At 45.0% G+C, this 24,230-nt stretch overlaps 1 protein-coding gene across 4 annotated transcripts in view; it reads right to left on the bottom strand.

Moving 5' to 3' along the window:
• Positions 1-5,926: 5,926 nt before the first annotated feature.
• The window catches only part of csnk1g1 (casein kinase 1, gamma 1), a 50,827-nt gene continuing 32,523 nt past the window's right edge, over positions 5,927-24,230 (bottom strand). For 2 of the 4 annotated variants that reach the window (XM_072464866.1, XM_072464868.1), the window contains 2 exons: positions 7,567-7,590; positions 5,927-6,332 (listed from right to left, as the gene is read on the bottom strand). In XM_072464866.1, coding sequence (XP_072320967.1) covers positions 6,278-6,332; positions 7,567-7,590 — 79 coding nt within the window. In that variant the 3' untranslated portion in view covers positions 5,927-6,277. The remainder of the gene's footprint in view (positions 6,333-7,566; positions 7,591-24,230) is intronic. The other 2 variants (XM_072464867.1, XM_072464869.1) reach the window with 1 other exon arrangement.

Below are 24,230 nucleotides of genomic sequence, written 5' to 3'. Positions count from 1 at the left end.
AAAATTTGCACACCTCTAAAAATCGTGCCTCTCTACATTCTGGCTATTTCCCTTTTCTAAAATAAAAAAATTGGCGCGTCAGCGCCACCAAATGTACTAAAAATGCATTGAGAGATGGGAAATGACCCAAAAAAAATCTGATCGTAGAATCATGAAATTTGGCGCAGAGGTAGATGGTGACAAGAGAAGTAAAAAATATTATCACGGCAACGCCGTCCCCCCAACCAAATGTCGGCCATATTGCTTCAAAAATGGCTAAACATGACTTCGGAGTTTTTCCAAACGTCGTACTTTTACGAACTCCTCCCAGGGCGTTGGCCCTAAAAAGCTGAAATTTGGTGAAAATCAAAAGTTATCCAAATTACATTGACCCTGTCACGGTCGGGTTAGCTAGAATTTCAGAAATCTCCCATATTTAAAATTTCTGCCGTTTGCGCAGATAAAGTCCGAATTGCGTCAAATTAGAATCAGTTGTTAAACTCTTTGCCCTAAACCTACTTGAAGTGAAATAAATTCATTTGGCGCCACAGCGCCCCCTACAGATTTTATATGGAGGTTAAATGTTTAGTTTTGCGAAATTATATGAAATTTGACACAGAACTCAATTTTAGCATCCCCATCAAAAAAGTCAATGAGACCCATGTCATAATTGTTATGGCGTTGCCGTAACGATGACCGAAACCTTTCATGTTATTCCAATGGGGAAATCGCCAGAACATGTTTACACTTTAGACTTTCACAAACTCCTCCCAGGGCGTCAGCCCTATTAACCTGAAATTTGGTGAGACTCATCTTCAGGACCATCAAAAGTTATCCACATTTTCATTCAAAGAGTCACGGTGTCTGTGCGGCAAAGCCGCACATTTTGCCAAGAATTCAAAATAAAATAGCTTTTTGATGGTAAAACAAAGGGGAGAAGATGTGACAGCGTCACAGATTCAGCAGTAGGCGTAATAAAAGGACAATTGGGGCGCGTTAGCGCCCCCTCCTCTTGCGGCGTGGCGGCGGCGTGGCGGCGGTGTGGCGGCGGCGTGGCGAGGGCCGATCATTGCCGCTTGCGGCTATATTTCTCTCTTGTTTTTATTGTTATAAAATCACCATATAAAATGAGAACTGAAGTGATACAAGTGAACAGAATGCATTGCTAATGGCAGTTCGTAATAAGCATGAGAGCACAGACCAGATTTACAGATTCGTAATCATAGAGGTCCACCCCACCAATATTCAGCCACACTTCAGACGAATTGTTTAATCCCTGTCAGTACAATTCTAACACAGATAACAGAGCGCTTACCTTTTTATCCCTAACGAATGTGTCAGCGACTTACTCGGGGCAGGCCGGATGCGCCCTTTCTATGTCCGCTCGAACAATTTATAGCATTTTAATATAGCATGCAAAAATGAGGTCACGCCTCGTTGCTCCCCTCCGCAGCGTTTCTCCACTCGGCGTCGTTTTCACACAAATGTTCTTGAGGTCTGCCGTTTCTCCGACACGGTGTCTCCCTTATCAGAGAGTGTCTTAGAGGAACAATGGGATATGTGCTCGCATGTGCGTGGAAGGAGTTCTTCATAGTATCTCTATGAACATATATACATATATAAATATATATATATACATATATATATATATATATATATATATATATATATACATATATATATATACAAATATATATATACACATATATATATATATATATATATATATATGACTGAATTAATGTTTAAAATGTTAATAACGAGGCCGAGGACGTGGTTCTTGTTGATCGGCCTAATAAACAGTTTGAATTGAAATTTGTATCTTTCAACAAGCGCAAAAAATGGGGAGATTAAGCTTTCCGACGATGCCATGAACTCATTGATTCCTGTTTGTACAGTTCCAAATGTTTGTCATTTTCAGCAGAGAATATGCAGTGTAGTGACTGTGAGTCTACGGTCAGAAATACCTGACAGTTCAGACCAAAACCTGGTTTGTTCGATCAAAAATACCTGATAGTTTCAGCCAGGTTAGCACTAGATGCACTAGATCATATAGATCATATAGATCATATAGATCATATAGATCATATAGAGCAAACATTTACATTTTTTCCCCTTGTCTCCTAACTACTTCAAAAACGTAGGGTTAGGTGTTAGGGGTTTAGGGGTTAGGTGTTAGGGGTTAGGGGTTAGGGGTTAACCAAGACCCAAGAGAGAACATTATTCCCTGAGCTCTAACAGCCGGACCGGTCTTGGTCGCCAAGACTCGTGACCCGACCCGTGACCCGGCTCGTGACCCGACTCGTGACCCGGCTCGTGACTACGTAATACAGTGAACCCTCGTTTATCACGGGGGTGACGTTCCAAGAAGAACCCGCGGGAGTCGAAATCCGCGAAGTAGAAACCTTTTATTTTTTTACAGTTATTATAGAATGAAATGCTCCATAAAACATTGAAGCTCACGCGCCGTTCTCACCGGCCTCGCAAACTTCAATTTGGCAAGTGGTTTTACGTACGTGTCCATATGAATCCATAACGTTATTGACACAGGTAGAGAAGACACGGAGAAACTGTTTAGCCAATCAGAATGCAGAACACAATCCATGATGAACATCCGTGAAGCAGCGAGAAAAGTGAACCGCGATATAGCGAGGGATCACTGTATCCGGTTAAGCGTGTCGCGTTTTTTGCGTCACTTCTGGATTTATGTGATTGGTTCTGTCTCTGCTCGAAACTCCGCCCTAGAAATTGAAGCTCAGCGGTCGAGCCCCAGAACCACACACAGTTTTGAAAAGTAGTTTGTCAAAACGTGAATAACTGGTCAGGCAAGTATTTTTGTATCGCTCAGTTTAATAAGAGTTATTTTCCATGTCTTGCATTGATAACTATAATGATGTGGATCATGTAGAGGTGGGAGTAGGGCCTATATTCTAAGAATCCAAGAAAATTATTTTGAATAAAAATGTATTCTTAAATTCAACTCCGACTTTTAGATGGTAGAAATGTGATTTGATAATGGGAAAATACATTTTGATTTTTATTCCGTCCTCCCCTTTTAAAAATGCCAAGGAAAATCCGTGAAACAACAAATTAAAAAACTCTTGGCTTAGGGTTATTTATTTTATGGTCAAACACGATCTTTGAGCAGACGATACACGTGTGAAGTGGAACAAACTGTAATACAATGAAAAAAAAGCTTTTTAGAGAGAGAACATGAGCCTGAGCTGCATCAGCGGGAACGCTCTCCGTCGCCGCCGTGTTGGATTCAGATTCAGACACTTTCACCCCGATTCCGTATATTAACTGTTTGTCTGTTATGAATGTTTTGTAATAAAACATTCTGAAAAAAAACTAGAGAAATTCTGACTTCCGTGAGTTAGGACTGTATGATCTAGTACCGACCGTTTCAGACCAAAACCTGGTTTGTTTACGTTTGGGTCCGCCATATTGGAATTCTGACTTCCGTGAGGCAGCAGGGGTTTGATCTAAATGAGCCGATGAGCCTTTTAGCTCTGAACACGAGGAGCAGCTGAACACGAGGAGCAGCCGAACAGTGTGACTTTGGTGCAGGTTGAGGATGAACACCACTGAGCCCGGCACAAGGTGGAGAGATCTTTTATTTGACATAAAAAAGGGTGCAAACTGGAGTTTCCCTTTAGCAGTGGAGGGAATAAAAGTGATTCAAAAGGTACAAGTGACACAGTTTATGATCCAAGAAAACAACAAAGGCATCTTTAATTAAAAAAGGACCTTAATTTCTGCAAAGTAAAAATACGAAACCAGTAAAAGAAACGTGTGGGTCCTTCACTCGTGAAGCCCTGACAAACGCATTCAATACATTTTGAAGTGACATTCATATTTCAACACAATAATATTTATTTACACTTTAAGAATTCTCTTAATCATTGCTCTAAAGGAAGGATAAACTTTTGGAGCTGTACATGTTTTCCACACTCAAAAGAGTAAAAAATAACAAATCATTATTTATATGGACCCATCAGAAGAACGACTACTACAACTGTGAACTGTACAATATACAATTCTGAAATAATCACAATATTGCAGTAATTGAACTTTATTCTTCCTCAAAGTACAGTAGATCCAGGCCCCCCCCTCACACGCCCCACCCCCCCTCACACGCCCCGCCCCCCCTCACACGTCCCACCCCCCCTCACACGTCCCACCCCCCCTCACACGCCTGTCCCACCTCACACGCCCCCCCTCATGTAGAATGACATAATCTGTTCCTCATCAAAGCGTCTCAGAACATCGCGGTGCCGTCCCAACATTTGATTGTGAACAGGCACAGACAGATCATGATCATAGGCAATGGCTCTGTGGGCATTCAGGGGAGCCATTATGAGCCATTTTGTCATGATATCCATCTCATTGTACTTGAATACTTTTGTCTTAGTGTGGAAAGGCCATGCAAACAAACTTACAGCACTTAGGCACAGAGACCAGAGATCTGTCACTCAAACAGCCTTCTTCCTCCAGATCCCACTCCAATCCTACGGTTCTATGATTGTTATGAATGCTGAAAGAGAAATAAAAGAATAAAAAGGTCCCCCGTGGAGTTTTATATTCAAGTAATAATACAATAACTGAGGAGAATGTGGAACACAAAGTTTTACAGTGTTTAGCTGGGGTCAGTAAGAGTGAAGATCCTCAAATTCACTGGACCTGACGGCGCTCATGCAACAAGAGAACGTTATGGCACCAAATCAAAAATATGCCAACGAGATAGAGTACGATGGCCCTCAAGTCACAAGAAACAGAACTAAATATAAAAGGCAAAAATGATATACCACAAGGTAAAATGACAGCCATGCAGACGAGTAGTTTCAGATTCACATACAAAAAACAAACAATAAAGAAAACAACTGCAAAAAGTATGTACAGTATTTAACAGTGCAAACATAAATCTACACAAAAAACAGTTTGGAAAAAATGTTAATGTCAAAAAAATATATATCAAAAAACGTTTTTGTTTTCTGAGATAGAATTGATCATTTTGTTCTGACTTGTCTGCTCAGGGCCACCGTACCGCACAAGTCAGCGACATAAAGTAACGCACAAATGAGCTCTGACGGGAACGCTTCAGTCTAAAGTAGTGCAGTCTTCCTTTTCCCACTGGAACCAAACAAACAAAATGGCTATTTGGAATGGAACACACGATTGCATTCAAGACAATTCACATTATAACATCAAAACATTAAAAAATACATGTAATTCACTATGTTTGGAGGCACGGTGACGTGTCGAAATAAGAGTTTTGGGATTCAAGGCAGTCCTCCAAAAATAAAATCAAAAGCTAAAATGGTACAGACATGCTAACATTGCGTAAGCAAGAGACGCCGCTTATCACTTTTTAAATAGCTTTAATTTTGGCATCTTTCAATACATTGGCTTCGACGATGGAGAAACGAACGACACAACTTGAGGCTTCTTGGTGCCAGAACTGCACGGTGAATTCTGTAGTTTTGCGAATGTCAGTCTTGTTTTTTTGTTTGGGTTAAGGCATTGAACAGTAGCAAGCTGTGAGTGATCTCCCGACAGGGCTGCCCCTGTCACGGCACCCTGTCACGGCACCCCGTCACGGCCCCCGTCACAGCCCCCGGGGTCACCAGGACATACCATCCAAGATTAATGCTATGATTGACTTTTCCTTACACATCTACTGTCCCATTTGGTCTCTTAAAAAGTCCCAACATTGGTCTTTGCATTCAGTCCCTTCCATCTTCCATGCGGAGTATATAAATGCTTGGGTAGGTCCATACATTCAGTGTATGTATTGAAATTGTATTAAGATAAATAGCATAAATAGCATGGAGTAGAGCCCCATGTTGTACGGCTGTTGCCCGTCACAAAGCTAAAACTAAAGGTGAAGATGCTGGAGGTGCTTAAGCCACGAAGAGAACACAGTGCCAGGAGCCGTACTTCAGTCCAGCGTCGTCCAGGGGCCCCCAAATGTGGCTCCATTTGGTTTACATTCAGTTCAACGTCAGACCTTTGTGGCTTTGTGGGGAAGCAACAGGAGGAAAACGATGTCCAACAGGAAACATCTCAAACTAAAAAAGGCAGTTGGATGTGGTGGAGGTTTTGTGGCAAAAAAGGTAGAATAATAAAACAAAAGGACAGGAAAGTATAAATGTAGAAGGACTCCTCCTGTAAGACGTGAGTGCCTTGAACATGGCGTCTGACAGTTGGCCCTGTGACACTGCTGTCTCAGTCCTCCTCACAAAGGGCCCACATGGGGGTCCTGGGCTCACAAAGCCAGTGGGCAGCGGCCCCCACATCATTTGTGACGAGGAGAGTTCTTCTTCCTCTTTCGCTTGAAGAAACAGCAGCACCTGAGAATGAAAAGATATCAAATAAAAAGTGGCAAATGCAGCAAATTAATGTTTTGGCTTTGGTGGCGGCTCATCTATGAAAAGACAATGGGGCGGGGCCCCAAGCATATTTATACACCTCATGTTGTGTTCCTGCTACACAATAACTACAGCCAAGACACAGAACAGTGGCCCCACCATGTGGCACACAGACATATTAACTTCCCTCTGTCTTTGAGTAGTGAGGATTTAGTGTAAACCTTGTGTGAAGGACTCTTAAGCTTTGTCTCTTAAGAGTACCTCCAAGTCTGCGACTAGGTAAATGTATCTGCTGCTATTTTACAGAACTTTCTTCAACTTAAAGCAATTTCAAAGTTAGTGCCCTAGCCCTTGCCTAAGTCTGTCTCCTCTGAAGGGCCCTAGCCCCTGCCTAAGTCTGTCTCCTCTGAAGCGCCCTAGCCCCTGCCTAAGTCTGTCTCCTCTGAAGGGCCCTAGCCCCTGCCCAAGTCTGTCTCCTCTGTGAAGGGCCCTAGCCCCTGTCTAAGTCTGTCTCCTCTGTAGTGCCCTAGCCCCTGCCCAAGTCTGTCTCCTCTGTGAAGTGCCCTAGCCCCTGCCCAAGTCTGTCTCCTCTGTAACGGCCCTAGCCCCTGCCCAGGTCTGTCTCCTCTGAAGGGCCCTAGCCCCTGCCCAAGTCTGTCTCCTTTGAAGGGCCCTAGCCCCTGCCTAAGTCTGTCTCCTCTGAAGGGCCCTAGCCCCTGCCCAAGTCTGTCTCCTCTGTGAAGGGCCCTAGCCCCTGCCCAAGTCTGTCTCCTCTGTGAAGTGCCCTAGCCCCTGCCCAAGTCTGTCTCCTCTGTAACGGCCCTAGCCCCTGCCCAGGTCTGTCTCCTCTGAAGGGCCCTAGCCCCTGCCCAGGTCTGTCTCCTCTCAAGGGCCCTAGCCCCTGCCCAGGTCTGTCTCCTCTCAAGGGCCCTAACCCCTGCACAGGTCTGTATCCTCTCAAGGGCCCTAGCCCCTCCCCAGGTCTGTCTCCTCTGAAGGGCCCTAGCCCCTGCCCAGGTCTGTCTCCTCTGAAGGGCCCTAGCCCCTGCCCAGGTCTGTCTCCTCTGAAGGGCCCTAGCCCCTGCCCGGGTCTGTCTCCTCTGAAGGGCCCTAGCCCCTGCCCAGGTCTGTCTCCTCTGAAGGGCCCTGTCTCCTCTGCCTGACCTGGTCCACTCCCTGTCCTGAGAGTCTGAGGTGGACTGACAGTGGGACTCACCACAGGTTGAGCATTTTCACGCAGCTACAGAGGCACAAGAGGAGAGTGAAGAGAAGAGACAGATTAATACAGGGACCAGGACCAGACATCACATGCCACCGCACACATGCACAGCCAGGGGACATGGATGGGACATGAGCGGGACATGAGCGGGACGCGGAGGGGTTTCTGAGGGAAACTCATTTATTTCTGAGACTCAGCACTATGAGGTGCACTATCTTTAGTGTAACACGGTCCAATACTTGTAAATCAACTATAGACGAGCAGGTCGGATCACAGCCGAAACTTCTCACCCTGGATACGGACTATTTGAGCCACTCAGGCAGGAGGCCACGCCCCACAGGCAGGAGGCCACGCCCCACAGGCAGGAGGCCACGCCCCACAGGCAGGAGGCCACGCCCCACAGGCAGGAGGCCACTCCCCTCAGGCAGGAGGCCACTCCCCTCAGGCAGGAGGCCACTCCCCTCAGGCAGGAGGCCACGCCCCACAGGCAGGAGGCCACTCCCCACAGGCAGGAGGCCACTCCCCACAGGCAGGAGGCCACTCCCCTCAGGCAGGAGGTCACGCCCCACAGGCAGGAGGCCACTCCCCTCAGGCAGGAGGCCACTCCCCTCAAGCAGGAGGCCACTCCCCTCAAGCAGGAGGCCACTCCCCACAGGCAGGAACCTCCCGTTGTAGAGGAGGAGAGCAGCACCGCTGGGCCCCGTCGGCAGCTGCCTTAGCTGCGTCAACCCTGATTAGAGACCTGAAGTGGCCGGGATTTCTCGTGGGTCAAACGCTGCAGAATCAGACGGATTTGAGTGCCCCAGTGTAGCCCGCGCAGGGCCGAGAGGTGATACAAGGCAGTGCGCTCAGTGTGACTACAGAGGACAGAGCAGGTGGAGACGAGAGGAGGAGAGCTCTGCGTCAGGTGGATGTAGTATCACAGACACTTTGACCATGTGAGTAGAACAACGCTGGTGAAATGTTATGATGCCTGTCGCATGCTGAGCGCGATGCGTGACCGCGATGCAGTCTGTGATGAGCTTCTCAGTGTCATACATTTCTCCCTCTGAACAGCTTCAGCGGGATTAATTCAGTTCATTTTATTTATTTATTTAAAGACCGTCCTGTGCGGTTCTCTAGCTCATGACATGGCCGTACACCAAAACTTACATCTGAACAAGGAGAGTTCTGATCAGAGATGCAGCCAAGACGCCCAGGGGGGACTCTGGAGGAGCTGCAGAGCTCCACAGCTCCTCCAGGAGGAGTTTGGAGGAGCTGCAGAGCTCCACAGCTCCTCCAGGAGGACTCTGGAGGAGCCACAGCTCCTCAAGGGGGACTCTGGAGGAGCTGCAGAGCTCCACAGCTCCTCCAGGAGGAGTTTGGAGGAGCAGCAGAGCTCCACAGCTCCTCCAGGAGGACTCTGGAGGAGCTGCAAAGCTCCACAGCCCTGGAGGAGCTGCAGAGCTCCACAGCCCTGGAGGAGCTGCAGAGCTCCACAGCTCCTGTGGACAAGGAATCTGTCCAGGATTGTTCGTCTCCACAAATCTGTCCTTTATGGAAGAGCGGCAGAAGAAGAAGCCACTGTTGAAAACAGCCATAAGAAGTCCTGTTTGCAGTTTGTCAGAAGACATGAGGACACAGCAAACATGTGGGAGAAGCTGCTCTGGCCTGAGCAAAACTGAACGTTTTGGCCTAAAAGTGACACACAGTGTGGTGTCAAATCAAATCAAATCAAATCAAATCAATTTATTTTTGTAAGGCCCAAAATCACAACAACAGTTGCCTCTGAGGGCCACAGGGAGAAATGAATCAACAATGTCTGTGGTGGCGATGAAGTCAGACAATGTCTGTGGTGGCGATGAAGTCAGACAATGTCTGTGGTGGCGAGGGACGATGTCCCAGGGTCCTCCGTCCTTAGACTCTCCTTCTCGGCCAGGAAAAACTACAAAAAAACCTCTTTGGGAAAAAAGCGTAGAAACCTGGAGGAGTTCCAGTGAAGGAGAGATCCGACTCTCACAGACGGACAGACGGACACAAGGAGACTGGAGCTGGACCCACTCTTCAGGCAGAAGAGGGACCGTCTGAGTCGAGCTGGACCCACTCTTCAGGCAGAAGAGGGACCGTCTGAGTCGAGCTGGACCCACTCTTCAGGCAGAAGAGGGACCGTCTGAGTCGAGCTGGACCCACTCTTCAGGCAGATGAGGGACCGTCTGAGTCGAGCTGGACCCACTCTTCAGGCAGAAGAGGGACCGTCTGAGTCGAGCTGGACCCACTCTTCAGGCAGAAGAGGGACCGTCTGAGTCGAGCTGGACCCACTCTTCAGGCAGAAGAGGGACCGTCGGAGGCGAGCTGGACCCACTCTTCAGGCAGATGAGGGTGTAAAACAGGTCACATGACTCCGGACACACCCTCTGTCCCACCGTCACATGGAGGTGCATCAGGCTGTGGGCTGCTTTTCTTCAGCAGGGACAGAGAAGCTGATGGAGCCAAATACAGGGCAATCTTAGAATAAAACCTGTTTGTCTCTGAAAAGACTTGAGACAGGGGCGGAGCTTCACCTGCAGCAGGACAACGGTTTGAACTAAACATATTCATGTGTCAGAATGGCCCAGTCAAAATCCAGACCTAAATCCAGTTCAGAGTCTGAGGAAGATCTAAAAGTGCTGTTCACAAACACTCTCCATCAAAGCGGTTTCACACAGAAGAATGGGCAGAAGTGTCGGAGAGCAAAGCTGCAGAGACAAACCTCCACAGACTTTCAGCGGTCACTTTCCACTTTGTGATGCCCTTTCATAAAAAATGCCAATAGAATTTATTCACGTTTGTAGTCGTGACAAAATGTGGAAAAGTTCCGGGGGAAGTAACTTTTTCAAACCACTGCAACTATTTGTAACTTTCCATACATGACGTTATGTTGAAAAATGCATGGTCTTTTAAATAACAGAAAATAAATGTATGAATTAACTCTAGTCCGGAGTGTGACAGGTACAGAGTGCTTCCTGGAGGAGGGGCTGAAACGGGGAAACGTGCTGCGTAACTCACCCGGGGTGAGTAGCCCTCGTTCGTCTGCTCATCCGAGGGGAAGGATAGAGACTGTTCTCTAGCTAAAGACTGCATGAATCAATCAAAAAAACACTTTGGGCACAAATATGAGGACCAATAGCACTGTAAAGGCGTTTTCACACCGCCGCGTCCAAAGCGTCTGGTTTACTCTCAAAGTCTATGTGGACGCGCATCTTGGGCGTCCTGCTTTTTGAGCGTTGGACGCTTTGGACACTTTGGACAAGCGTGTGTCCAGAGCGTCCAACGCAGAAACGTTGAACAAAGCTCTTCTTTTTTCAACCTTTTCAACATAAATAATTTAAATAAACAGTTATTGTGAACATGTTGCTGTTCTTTAATAAAGAGCTTGGCACTAAACGGCATAAACTGCAAGTGCTCAGATCAACACTTATAATGTGTTATGTCTTTTCTCCTCGTCCGTCTGAAGGAGTCAGGTCTGTCCTCCATGTGGAACTCCTCCAGGTTTATACCTTTTCACAAAGAGGTTTGGAGAAGGGGGGTCTAAGTCTAAGGACAGAGGACCCTGGGACATTTGTCTAAGGACAGGGGACCCTGGGACATTTGTCTAAGGACAGGGGACCCTGGGACATTTGTCTATTTGTCTAAGGACAGGGGACCCTGGGACATTTGTCTAAGGACAGGGGACTCTGGGACATTTGTCTAAGGACAGGGGACGCTGGGACATTGCAAAGTCCCATGAACATTGATCAATCTGTTTTTCACTGTCGCCCTGGAGGCGACGGCGGTTGGGATTTGGGGCGTTACGTGCTGCTCAGCGGAATCATTGTTTGGATGTGAGTCTGAGCTGAGGAGGAGTCTCAGGTTGAATAGCACAGAATGGAGAGGCATTGAGGCAGCAGCAGATATGAAAAGCACACGATGGGACAGGAGCAGGATGTCAGCATTGGGGGGGGGGGGGGGGGGGGGCAACAGGACAAGTACACAAAGTGTCATTATGCACATACTGTTTCCTGGCTCCACACTGAAAATATGACACAATCCTTAAATAAAATATACTGTCACATATTCAAAGACTTTTATGGACCAATTTGATTGTTATGTATTTGGAATTATGTCTTTATTTTGAATATGGACAATCTTTGTATGTGAAATAACAGCACTGGTCTGAGAAGACATAAGAAGAATTAAAGCCGCAAGCGGCATCCAACGGCCCTCGCGGGCCGCCGGCCTTCCGACTCTGCGCTTTCGACTTGATAAAGATGGCGCCCTTATTGTGTTGAATTAAAAAAAGAACTTGACGGCGACACATTGGACATGGCCAATCCAGTGCAAATCAACACAAGTGTCAGTCAAATTTGCTGCGCCGCCGCACAGAGACCGTAGCACTTGGAATAAAAATATGGATAACTTTTGATGCCGCGCTTGTGTAGATGATTTTTCCCAAAGTAAAGCTTGATCGAGCTATTGCCCACGGAGGAGTTCGTTAAAGTGTGAAGCGTAAATGTGAACATTTCAAGGATTTCGCTGTTTTCCCATTTCTGACATATATTTGCGGGTCCGCCACACAGAGACCGTAGCACTTAGAATCAAAATATGGATAAGTTTTGATGCCCCGCTTGTGTAGATGATATTCTCCAAATATGAACTTGATCGGACAATCGCCCTAGGAGGAGTTCGTTAAAGTGTGAAGCATAAAAATGTGGTGATTTGAGCAATTCTATGATTTTCCCATAAGGATAACATGGGATGTTTCTGTCATCGCTACGGTTACGCCGTACAAAATATGACTTTGGCTCTCATACTTTTATGATCAGGATGGCAAATTAGAATTTTGTTCAAAATATCATGTCATTTGGAAAAACTCTATTGTTTATAGGCCACTCTGAAGGCCAAATAGTCAGAATTCTGGGAAACGTTTGCGGCTCCGTCGCACAGACCGTAAAAGCTATCCTTAAAATTTGGATAACTTTAGATGCCCCACTTGTCTAGAGGACGTACACCGATTTTGAGGTCGGTGGGCAAAACGCACTAGAAGGAGTTCGTTAAAGTGTGAAACAGAAAAATGTGGATATTCGAGAGATTTAGCGGTTTTCCCATAGGGATAACATGGGAGGTTTATGTCATCGCTACGACTACGCCGTAAAAATTAAGGCATTTGTCTGATTGGCTTTTTTGATCGCGACGCCAAAATAGAATTTTGGGTAAAGTTTAGAAAATTTTGGTAAAACTAATTTTTGACCTTCAATGTTAATTTAAAGGTCACTCTGTATGGGGCGCTATCGCGCCCATTTCAATTTTGTCATCATAAACTGGTCCAAACTAGAAAGTTGAACAACTGATTCAAATTTGGTCCTAATCGGACTTGTTTTGATCAAATGGGAACAATTTTTAGATCTGCAATATCCCAAAATAAGTTGTCCAACTTTGCGGCTGCGCCGCACACAGACCGTAAAAGGTATCTCAAAAAATTGAATAACTTTAGATGCCCCACTTGTCCAGAGGACGTCCGCCGATTTTGAAGTCGGTGGGCAAAACGCCCTAGGAGGAGTTCGTCAAAGTTTGACGTGAACAAAATGGCTAACACAGCGTGTTTTCATTTTCAAAGGAAGATGGCGGCCATAGGGTAAGTCTGGGGGCGTGGCCACAATAATATTTGTTTTTTGTCCTCACAAGAGGAATGCGTGTTCCGAATTTCGTAGCTTTACGACAAAGTTGACCTCGGGGCGTCTCCCATAGGCGCAATGTATTTTGACTTTTGTCGGTGGTGCTGTCGCGCCATTTTTTTAGGAAAAAAAAAATGGCCCAGAAAAAACAAAATTTTTCGCCGATTCTGAATTTTGGGCAAAGTTTGGTGAGTTTTTGAGCATGTTCAGGGGGTCAAATTAGAGTTCAAAGCGATGAAGAACAAGAAAAATAATAATAATTAAAGCCGCAAGCGGCATCCAACGGCCCTCGCGGGCCGCCGGCCTTCCGACTCTGCGCTTTCGACTTGATAAAGATGGCGCCCTTATTGTGTTGAATTCAAAAAGAACTTGACAGACGGCGACACATTGGACATGGCCAATCCAGTGCAAATGAACACAAGTGTCAGTCAAATTTGCTGCGCCGCCGCACAGAGACCGTAGCACTTGGAATAAAAATATGGATACCTTTTGATGCCCCGCTTGTGTAGATGATTTTTCCCAAAGTAAAGCTTGATCGAGCTATTGCCCACGGAGGAGTTTGTTAAAGTGTGAAGCGTAAATGTGAACATTTCAAGGATTTGGCGTTTTTCCCATTTGTGACAGTATATTTGCAGCTCCACGGCACAGAGACCGTACCACTTAAAATCAAAATATGGATAACTTTTGATGCCCCGTTTGTGTAGATGATTTTCCCCAAATATGAGCTTGATCGGGCAATCGCCCTAGGAGGAGTTCGTTAAAGTGTGAAGCGTAAAAATGTGGTGATTTTAGAGATTTCGCTGTTTTCCCATTTCTGACATATATTTGCGGGTCCGCCACACAGAGACCGTAGCACTTAGAATCAAAATATGGGTAAGTTTTGATGCCCCGCTTGTGTAGATGATATTCTCCAAATATGAGCTTGATCGGACAATCGCCCTAGGAGGAGTTCATTAAAGTGTGAAGCGTAAAAATGTGGTGATTTGAGCGATTCTACGATTTTCCCATAAGGATAACATGGGATGTTTCTGTCAACGCTACGGTTACGCCGTACAAAATATGACTTTGGCTCTCATACTTTTATGATCAGGATGGCAAATTAGAATTTTGTTCAAAATATCATGTCATTTGGAAAAACTCTATTGTTTATAGGCCACTCTGAAGGCCAAATAGTCAGAATTCTGGGAAACGTTTGCGGCTCCGTCGCACAAAGACCGTAAAAGTTATCCTTAAAATTTGGATAACTTTAGATACACCACTTGTCTAGAGGACGTACACCGATTTTGAGGTTGGTGGGCAAAACGCACTAGGAGGACTTCGTTAAAGTGTAAAACATAAAAATGTGGTAATTTGAGAGATTTTGTGGTTTTCCCATAGGGATAACATGGGAGGTTTCTGTCATCGCTACGACTACGGCGTAAAAATTTAGGCATTTTTGTGATTGGCTTTTGTGATCGGGACGGCAAAATAGAATTTTGGGTAAAGTTTAGACAATTTTGGTAAAACTAATTTTTGACCTTCAATGTTAATTTAAAGGTCACTCTGTAGGGGGCGCTATCACTGCCATTTCAATTTTGTCAGCCTAAACTGGTCCAAACTAGAAAGTTTAACAACTGATTCAAATTTGGTCCTAATCGGACTGGTTTTGATCAAATGGGAGCAATTTTTAGACCTGCAATATTCCAAAATAAGTTGTCCAACTTTGCGGCTGCGCCGCACACAGACCGTAAAAGGTATCTCAAAAAATTGAATAACTTTAGATGCCCCACTTGTCCAGAGGACGTACGCCGATTTTGAAGTCGGTGGGCAAAACGCCCTAGGAGGAGTTTGTCAAAGTTTGACGTAAACAAAATGGCTAACTCAGCTTGTTTTCATTTTCAAAGGAAGATGGCGGCCATAGGGTAAGTTTGGGGGCGTGGCCACAATGTTTTTTTTTGTTTATCCTCACGAGAGGAATGCGTGTCCCGAATTTCGTAGCTTTACGCCAAAGTTGACCTCGGGGCGTCTCCCATAGGCGCAATGTATTTTGACTTTTGTCGGTGGCGCTGTCGCGCCATTTTTTAACGAAAAAAAAAATGGCCCAGAAAAAATAAAAATTTTTCACCGATTCTGAATTTTGGGCAAAGTTTGGTGAGTTTTTGAGCATGTTCAGGGGGTCAAATTAGAGATCAAAGCGCTGAAGAAGAACAAGAAAAATTAAAGCCGCAAGCGGCATCCAACGGCCCTCGCGGGCCGCCGGCCTTACGACTCTGCGCTTTTGACTTGATAAAGATGGCGCCCTTATTGTGTGTTGAATAAAAAAAGAACTTGACAGACGGCGACACATTGGACATGGCCAATCCAGTGCAAATGAACACAAGTGTCAGTCAAATTTGCTGCGCCGCCGCACAGAGACCGTAGCACTTGGAATAAAAATATGGATAACTTTTGATGCCCCGCTTGTGTAGATGATTTTTCCCAAAGTAAAGCTTGATCGAGCTATTGCCCACGGAGGAGTTTGTTAAAGTGTGAAGCGTAAATGTGAACATTTCAAGGATTTGGCGTTTTTCCCATTTGTGACAGTATATTTGCAGCTCCACGGCACAGAGACCGTACCACTTAAAATCAAAATATGGATAACTTTTGATGCCCCGTTTGTGTAGATGATTTTCCCCAAATATGAGCTTGATCGGGCAATCGCCCTAGGAGGAGTTCATTAAAGTGTGAAGCGTAAAAATGTGGTGATTTGAGCGATTCTACGATTTTCCCATAAGGATAACATGGGATGTTTCTGTCAACGCTACGGTTACGCCGTACAAAATATGACTTTGGCTCTCATACTTTTATGATCAGGATGGCAAATTAGAATTTTGTTCAAAATATCATGTCATTTGGAAAAACTCTATTGTTTATAGGCCACTCTGAAGGCCAAATAGTCAGAATTCTGGGAAACGTTTGCGGCTCCGTCGCACAAAGACCGTAAAAGTTATCCTTAAAATTTGGATAACTTTAGATACACCACTTGTCTAGAGGACGTACACCGATTTTGAGGTTGGTGGGCAAAACGCACTAGGAGGACTTCGTTAAAGTGTAAAACATAAAAATGTGGTAATTTGAGAGATTTTGTGGTTTTCCCATAGGGATAACATGGGAGGTTTCTGTCATCGCTACGACTACGCCGTAAAAATTTAGGCATTTTGGTGATTGGCTTTTGTGATCGGGACGGCAAAATAGAATTTTGGGTAAAGTTTAGACAATTTTGGTAAAACTAATTTTTGACCTTCAATGTTAATTTAAAGGTCACTCTGTAGGGGGCGCTATCACTGCCATGTCAATTTTGTCAGCCTAAACTGGTCCAAACTAGAAAGTTTAACAACTGATTCAAATTTGGTCCTAATCGGACTGGTTTTGATCAAATGGGAGCAATTTTTAGACCTGCAATATTCCAAAATAAGTTGTCCAACTTTGCGGCTGCGCCGCACACAGACCGTAAAAGGTATCTCAAAAAATTGAATAACTTTAGATGCCCCACTTGTCCAGAGGACGTACGCCGATTTTGAAGTCGGTGGGCAAAACGCCCTAGGAGGAGTTCGTCAAAGTTTGACGTAAACAAAATGGCTAACTCAGCTTGTTTTCATTTTCAAAGGAAGATGGCGGCCATAGGGTAAGTTTGGGGTAGTGGCCACAATGATTTTTTTTGTTTATCCTCACGAGAGGAATGCGTGTCCCGAATTTCGTAGTTTTACGCCAAAGTTGACCTCGGGGCGTCTCCCATAGGCGCAATGTATTTTGACTTTTGTCGGTGGCGCTGTCGCGCCATTTTTTAACGGAAAAAAAAATGGCCCAGAAAAAATAACATTTTTCGCCGATTCTGAATTTTGGGCAAAGTTTGGTGAGTTTTTGAGCATGTTCAGGGGGTCAAATTAGAGATCAAAGCGCTGAAGAAGAACAAGAAAAATAATAATTAAAGCCGCAAGCGGCATCCAACGGCCCTCGCGGGCCGCCGGCCTTCCGACTCTGCGCTTTTGACTTGATAAAGATGGCGCCCTTATTGTGTCTTGAATAAAAAAAGAACTTGACAGACGGCGACACATTGGACATGGCCAATCCAGTGCAAATGAACACAAGTGTCAGTCAAATTTGCTGCGCCGCCGCACAGAGACCGTAGCACTTGGAATAAAAATATGGATACCTTTTGATGCCCCGCTTGTGTAGATGATTTTTCCCAAAGTAAAGCTTGATCGAGCTATTGCCCACGGAGGAGTTTGTTAAAGTGTGAAGCGTAAATGTGAACATTTCAAGGATTTGGCGTTTTTCCCATTTGTGACAGTATATTTGCAGCTCCACGGCACAGAGACCGTACCACTTAAAATCAAAATATGGATAACTTTTGATGCCCCGTTTGTGTAGATGATTTTCCCCAAATATGAGCTTGATCGGGCAATCGCCCTAGGAGGAGTTCGTTAAAGTGTGAAGCGTAAAAATGTGGTGATTTTAGAGATTTCGCTGTTTTCCCATTTCTGACATATATTTGCGGGTCCGCCACACAGAGACCGTAGCACTTAGAATCAAAATATGGGTAAGTTTTGATGCCCCGCTTGTGTAGATGATATTCTCCAAATATGAACTTGATCGGACAATCGCCCTAGGAGGAGTTCATTAAAGTGTGAAGCGTAAAAATGTGGTGATTTGAGCGATTCTACGATTTTCCCATAAGGATAACATGGGATGTTTCTGTCAACGCTACGGTTACGCCGTACAAAATATGACTTTGGCTCTCATACTTTTATGATCAGGATGGCAAATTAGAATTTTGTTCAAAATATCATGTCATTTGGAAAAACTCTATTGTTTATAGGCCACTCTGAAGGCCAAATAGTCAGAATTCTGGGAAACGTTTGCGGCTCCGTCGCACAAAGACCGTAAAAGTTATCCTTAAAATTTGGATAACTTTAGATACACCACTTGTCTAGAGGACGTACACCGATTTTGAGGTTGGTGGGCAAAACGCACTAGGAGGACTTCGTTAAAGTGTAAAACATAAAAATGTGGTAATTTGAGAGATTTTGTGGTTTTCCCATAGGGATAACATGGGAGGTTTCTGTCATCGCTACGACTACGGCGTAAAAATTTAGGCATTTTTGTGATTGGCTTTTGTGATCGGGACGGCAAAATAGAATTTTGGGTAAAGTTTAGACAATTTTGGTAAAACTAATTTTTGACCTTCAATGTTAATTTAAAGGTCACTCTGTAGGGGGCGCTATCACTGCCATTTCAATTTTGTCAGCCTAAACTGGTCCAAACTAGAAAGTTTAACAACTGATTCAAATTTGGTCCTAATCGGACTGGTTTTGATCAAATGGGAGCAATTTTTAGACCTGCAATATTCCAAAATAAGTTGTCCAACTTTGCGGCTGCGCCGCACACAGACCGTAAAAGGTATCTCAAAAAATTGAATAACTTTAGATGCCCCACTTGTCCAGAGGACGTACGCCGATTTTGAAGTCGGTGGGCAAAACGCCCTAGGAGGAGTTCGTCAAAGTTTGACGTAAACAAAATGGCTAACTCAGCTTGTTTTCATTTTCAAAGGAAGATGGCGGCCATAGGGTAAGTTTGGGGGCGTGGCCACAATGTTTTTTTTTGTTTATCCTCACGAGAGGAATGCGTGTCCCGAATTTCGTAGCTTTACGCCAAAGTTGACCTCGGGGCGTCTCCCATAGGCGCAATGTATTTTGACTTTTGTCGGTGGCGCTGTCGCGCCATTTTTTAACGAAAAAAAAAAATGGCCCAGAAAAAATAAAATTTTTCGCCGATTCTGAATTTTGGGCAAAGTTTGGTGAGTTTTTGAGCATGTTCAGGGGGTCAAATTAGAGATCAAAGCGCTGAAGAAGAACAAGAAAAATTAAAGCCGCAAGCGGCATCCAACGGCCCTCGCGGGCCGCCGGCCTTCCGACTCTGCGCTTTCGACTTGATAAAGATGGCGCCCTTATTGTGTGTTGAATAAAAAAAGAACTTGACAGACGGCGACACATTGGACATGGCCAATCCAGTGCAAATGAACACAAGTGTCAGTCAAATTTGCTGCGCCGCCGCACAGAGACCGTAGCACTTGGAATAAAAATATGGATAACTTTTGATGCCGCGCTTGTGTAGATAATTTTTCCCAAAGTAAAGCTTGATCGAGCTATTGCCCACGGAGGAGTTTGTTAAAGTGTGAAGCGTAAATGTGAACATTTCAAGGATTTGGCGTTTTTCCCATTTGTGACAGTATATTTGCAGCTCCACGGCACAGAGACCGTACCACTTAAAATCAAAATATGGATAACTTTTGATGCCCCGTTTGTGTAGATGATTTTCCCCAAATATGAGCTTGATCGGGCAATCGGCCTAGGAGGAGTTCGTTAAAGTGTGAAGCGTAAAAATGTGGTGATTTTAGAGATTTCGCTGTTTTCCCATTTCTGACATATATTTGCGGGTCCGCCACACAGAGACCGTAGCACTTAGAATCAAAATATGGGTAAGTTTTGATGCCCCGCTTGTGTAGATGATATTCTCCAAATATGAACTTGATCGGACAATCGCCCTAGGAGGAGTTTGTTAAAGTGTGAAGCGTAAAAATGTGGTGATTTGAGCGATTCTACGATTTTCCCATAAGGATAACATGGGATGTTTCTGTCAACGCTACGGTTACGCCGTACAAAATATGACTTTGGCTCTCATACTTGTATGATCAGGATGGCAAATTAGAATTTCATTCAAAATATCATGTCATTTGGAAAAACTCTATTGTTTATAGGCCACTCTGAAGGCCAAATAGTCAGAATTCTGGGAAACGTTTGCGGCTCCGTCGCACAAAGACCGTAAAAGTTATCCTTAAAATTTGGATAACTTTAGATACACCACTTGTCTAGAGGACGTACACCGATTTTGAGGTTGGTGGGCAAAACGCACTAGGAGGACTTCGTTAAAGTGTAAAACATAAAAATGTGGTAATTTGAGAGATTTTGTGGTTTTCCCATAGGGATAACATGGGAGGTTTCTGTCATCGCTACGACTACGGCGTAAAAATTTAGGCATTTTTGTGATTGGCTTTTGTGATCGGGACGGCAAAATAGAATTTTGGGTAAAGTTTAGACAATTTTGGTAAAACTAATTTTTGACCTTCAATGTTAATTTAAAGGTCACTCTGTAGGGGGCGCTATCACTGCCATTTCAATTTTGTCAGCCTAAACTGGTCCAAACTAGAAAGTTTAACAACTGATTCAAATTTGGTCCTAATCGGACTGGTTTTGATCAAATGGGAGCAATTTTTAGACCTGCAATATTCCAAAATAAGTTGTCCAACTTTGCGGCTGCGCCGCACACAGACCGTAAAAGGTATCTCAAAAAATTGAATAACTTTAGATGCCCCACTTGTCCAGAGGACGTACGCCGATTTTGAAGTCGGTGGGCAAAACGCCCTAGGAGGAGTTCGTCAAAGTTTGACGTAAACAAAATGGCTAACTCAGCTTGTTTTCATTTTCAAAGGAAGATGGCGGCCATAGGGTAAGTTTGGGGGCGTGGCCACAATGATTTTTTTTGTTTATCCTCACGAGAGGAATGCGTGTCCCGAATTTCGTAGCTTTACGCCAAAGTTGACCTCGGGGCGTCTCCCATAGGCGCAATGTATTTTGACTTTTGTCGGTGGCGCTGTCGCGCCATTTTTTTACGAAAAAAAAAATGGCCCAGAAAAAATAAAATTTTTCGCCGATTCTGAATTTTGGGCAAAGTTTGGTGAGTTTTTGAGCATGTTCAGGGGGTCAAATTAGAGATCAAAGCGCTGAAGAAGAACAAGAAAAATAGTAATAATAATAATAATAATAATAATATTTTTAGCAAAAACAATATAGCCGTTTTTACTATAACAACAAATGATACATCGTTTGAAAGCTCTAAGCCTTCCCGATGCCGCCATGGGGTGGAATCATCATTACGAGCGCTTACGCGCTCGTCACTCCCTATTCCGTCGGGATGCCCCGCCCACTCCCCATAGACTTCCATTGATTTGAGCAGATACAAGCATGGCCCATGCCTGCGGCATGGATTCTCGCGTACGGGACGATGCCAGGAGGGTTTTTCGCGCTGCTGTTGTCAACAATTAGTGAATGGGCTATGCCCATTCACTAATTGTTGACTATTTCTGTCATAGCAGGAGTAAGTATGCATGATCCATGCCTTCGGCATGGGCTAGTTCACTGTACTTGCCAGGGGCGACGGGGTACCAAACATGCGGGCTGCGCCCGCATGTTTGGTCAGACAGTTGCAACGCTGCCTTCGGCAGCGTTGCGGGAGCAATAGGCCCTCCCCCTGCTGGGGCTCGGGCCTAATAATAATAATAATAATAATATTTTTAGCAAAAACAATATAGCCGTTTTTACTATAACAACAAATGATACATCGTTTGAAAGCTCTAAGCCTTCCCGATGCCGCCATGGGGTGGAATCATCATTACGAGCGCTTACGCGCTCGTCACTCCCTATTCCGTCGGGATGCCCCGCCCACTCCCCATAGACTTCCATTGATTTGAGCAGATACAAGCATGGCCCATGCCTGCGGCATGGATTCTCGCATACGGGACGATGCCAGGAGGGTTTTTGGAGGAATGCAGCGCTTCGCGCTGCTGTTGTCAACAATTAGTGAATGGGCTACGCCCATTCACTAATTGTTGACTATTTCTGTCATAGCAGGAGTAAGTATGCATGATCCATGCCTTCGGCATGGGCTAGTTCACTGTACTTGCCAGGGGCGACGGGGTACCAAACATGCGGGCTGCGCCCGCATGTTTGGTCAGACAGTTGCAACGCTGCCTTCGGCAGCGTTGCGGGAGCAATAGGCCCTCCCCCTGCTGGGGCTCGGGCCTAAATATAGCCGCAAGCGGCAATGATCGGCCCTCGCCACGCCGCCGCCACACCGCCGCCACGCCGCAAGAGGAGGGGGCGCTAACGCGCCCCAATTGTCCTTTTATTACGCCTACTGCTGAATCTGTGACGCTGTCACATCTTCTCCCCTTTGTTTTACCATCAAAAAGCTATTTTATTTTGAATTCTTGGCAAAATGTGCGGCTTCGCCGCACAGACACCGTGACTCTTTGAATGAAAATGTGGATAACTTTTGATGGTCCTGAAGATGAGTCTCACCAAATTTCAGGTTAATATGTCTAACGCCCTGGGAGGAGTTTGTGAAAGTCTAAAGTGTAAACATGTTCTGGCGATTTCCCCATTGGAATAACATGAAAGGTTTCGGTCATCGTTACGGCAACGCCATAACAATTATGACATGGGTCTCATTGACTTTTTTGATGGGGATGCCAAAATTGAGTTGTGTGTCAAATTTCATATAATTTCGGAAAACTAAACATTTAACCTCCATATAAAATCTGTAGGGGGCGCTGTGGCGCCAAATGAATTTATTTCACTTCAAGTATGTTTAGGGCAAAGAGTTTAACAACTGATTCTAATTTGACGCAATTCGGACTTTATCTGCGCAAAAGGCAGAAATTTTAAATATGGGAGATTTCTGAAATTCTAGCTACAGTTTGCGGCTTCGCCGCACAGAGACCGTGAGAGGTATCAATGTAATTTGGATAACTTTTGATGTCCCACTCCTCAGTAGCATTTTCACCAAATTTCAGCTTTTTAGGGCCAACGCCCTGGGAGGAGTTCGTAAAAGTACGACGTTTGGAAAAACTCCGAAGTCATGTTTAGCCATTTTTGAAGCAATATGGCCGACATTTGGTTGGGCGGACGGCGTTGCCGTAATAATATTTTTTACTTCTCTTGTCACCATCTACCTCGGCGCCAAATTTCATGATTCTACGATCAGATTTTTTTTGGGTCATTTCCCATCTCTCAATGCATTTTTGGTACAATTTTTTGTTATTTTAGAAAAGGGAAATAGCCAGAATGTAGAGAGGCACGATTTTTAGAAGTGTGAACATGTTTGTGACTTTTCGTCAATGTTCACTGGGTGAAAAATAGGGGGGTTGGTCCCGAGAAGAAGAAGAAGAAGAAAGAATAATATTCCGATGCGAAAACAATGTTTCCCATTTTTCAAATATCATAAACTATACATTTTCGGAAAGCGCTCGCGCTTTCCTACCTCATGGTGTGGGTCCCTGGTCACTGACGGGTACTTTCGTTAATTTTGAGTGGGCTCCGCCCACTTTGTGTTTTTGGCCCTCTAAACAGTAATAATGTTCAATTTTTGCATTACATGCTTATATGCACGGAACATGCAAGAGATGGGGAACGTATTCGTGAGGTACTTAGCGCAAATGAGTGCTTTATATGTTTCAATGTAAAGTGCTCGTTTAGTGCGCACTTTTGCACGGGCTTCGCTCGTTTACAACGGTAATGTTCCATTTTACTACTACTAATTAGTATGCACGAGGCGTGCATGAGTGGAAGAGTGCGTTAGTGAGTGTTTGGAAGTGGGCGAGCGCTTCGCGCTCGATTTCGTGCGCACTATGTGCGCACTTTCGCAGCCGTGCTTTGCACGGCCTTACGAGATTAATAGGCCTCTCGCCAGCTTGTGGCGCTCGGGCCTAATAATAATATTTTTAGCAAAAACAATATAGCCGTTTCCACTATAACAACAAATTATACATCGTTTGAAAGCTCTAAGCCTTCCCGATGCCGCCATGGGGTGGAATCATCATTACGAGCGCTTACGCGCTCGTCACTCCCTATTCCGTCGGGATGCCCCGCCCACTCCCCATAGACTTCCATTGATTTGAGCAGATACAAGCATGGCCCATGCCTGCGGCATGGACTCTCGCGTACGGGACGATGCCAGGAGGGTTTTTGGAGGAATGCAGCGCTTCGCGCTGCTGTTGTCAACAATGAGTGAATGGGCTACGCCCATTCACTCATTGTTGACTTTTTCTGTCATAGCAGGAGTAAGTATGCATGATCCATGCCTTCGGCATGGGCTAGTTCACTGTACTTGCCAGGGGCGACGGGGTACCAAACATGC

The sequence above is a fragment of the Eucyclogobius newberryi genome, unplaced genomic scaffold (assembly GCF_026437365.1).
Source record: "Eucyclogobius newberryi isolate DKJ021-1_F unplaced genomic scaffold, fEucNew1.0.hap1 SCAF_5, whole genome shotgun sequence".
In the NCBI taxonomy this organism is placed as follows: Eukaryota; Metazoa; Chordata; class Actinopteri; order Gobiiformes; family Gobiidae; genus Eucyclogobius; species Eucyclogobius newberryi.
The sequence above is the reverse complement of the archived record's forward strand: the minus strand, read 5'-3'. Positions and strand labels throughout refer to the sequence as shown.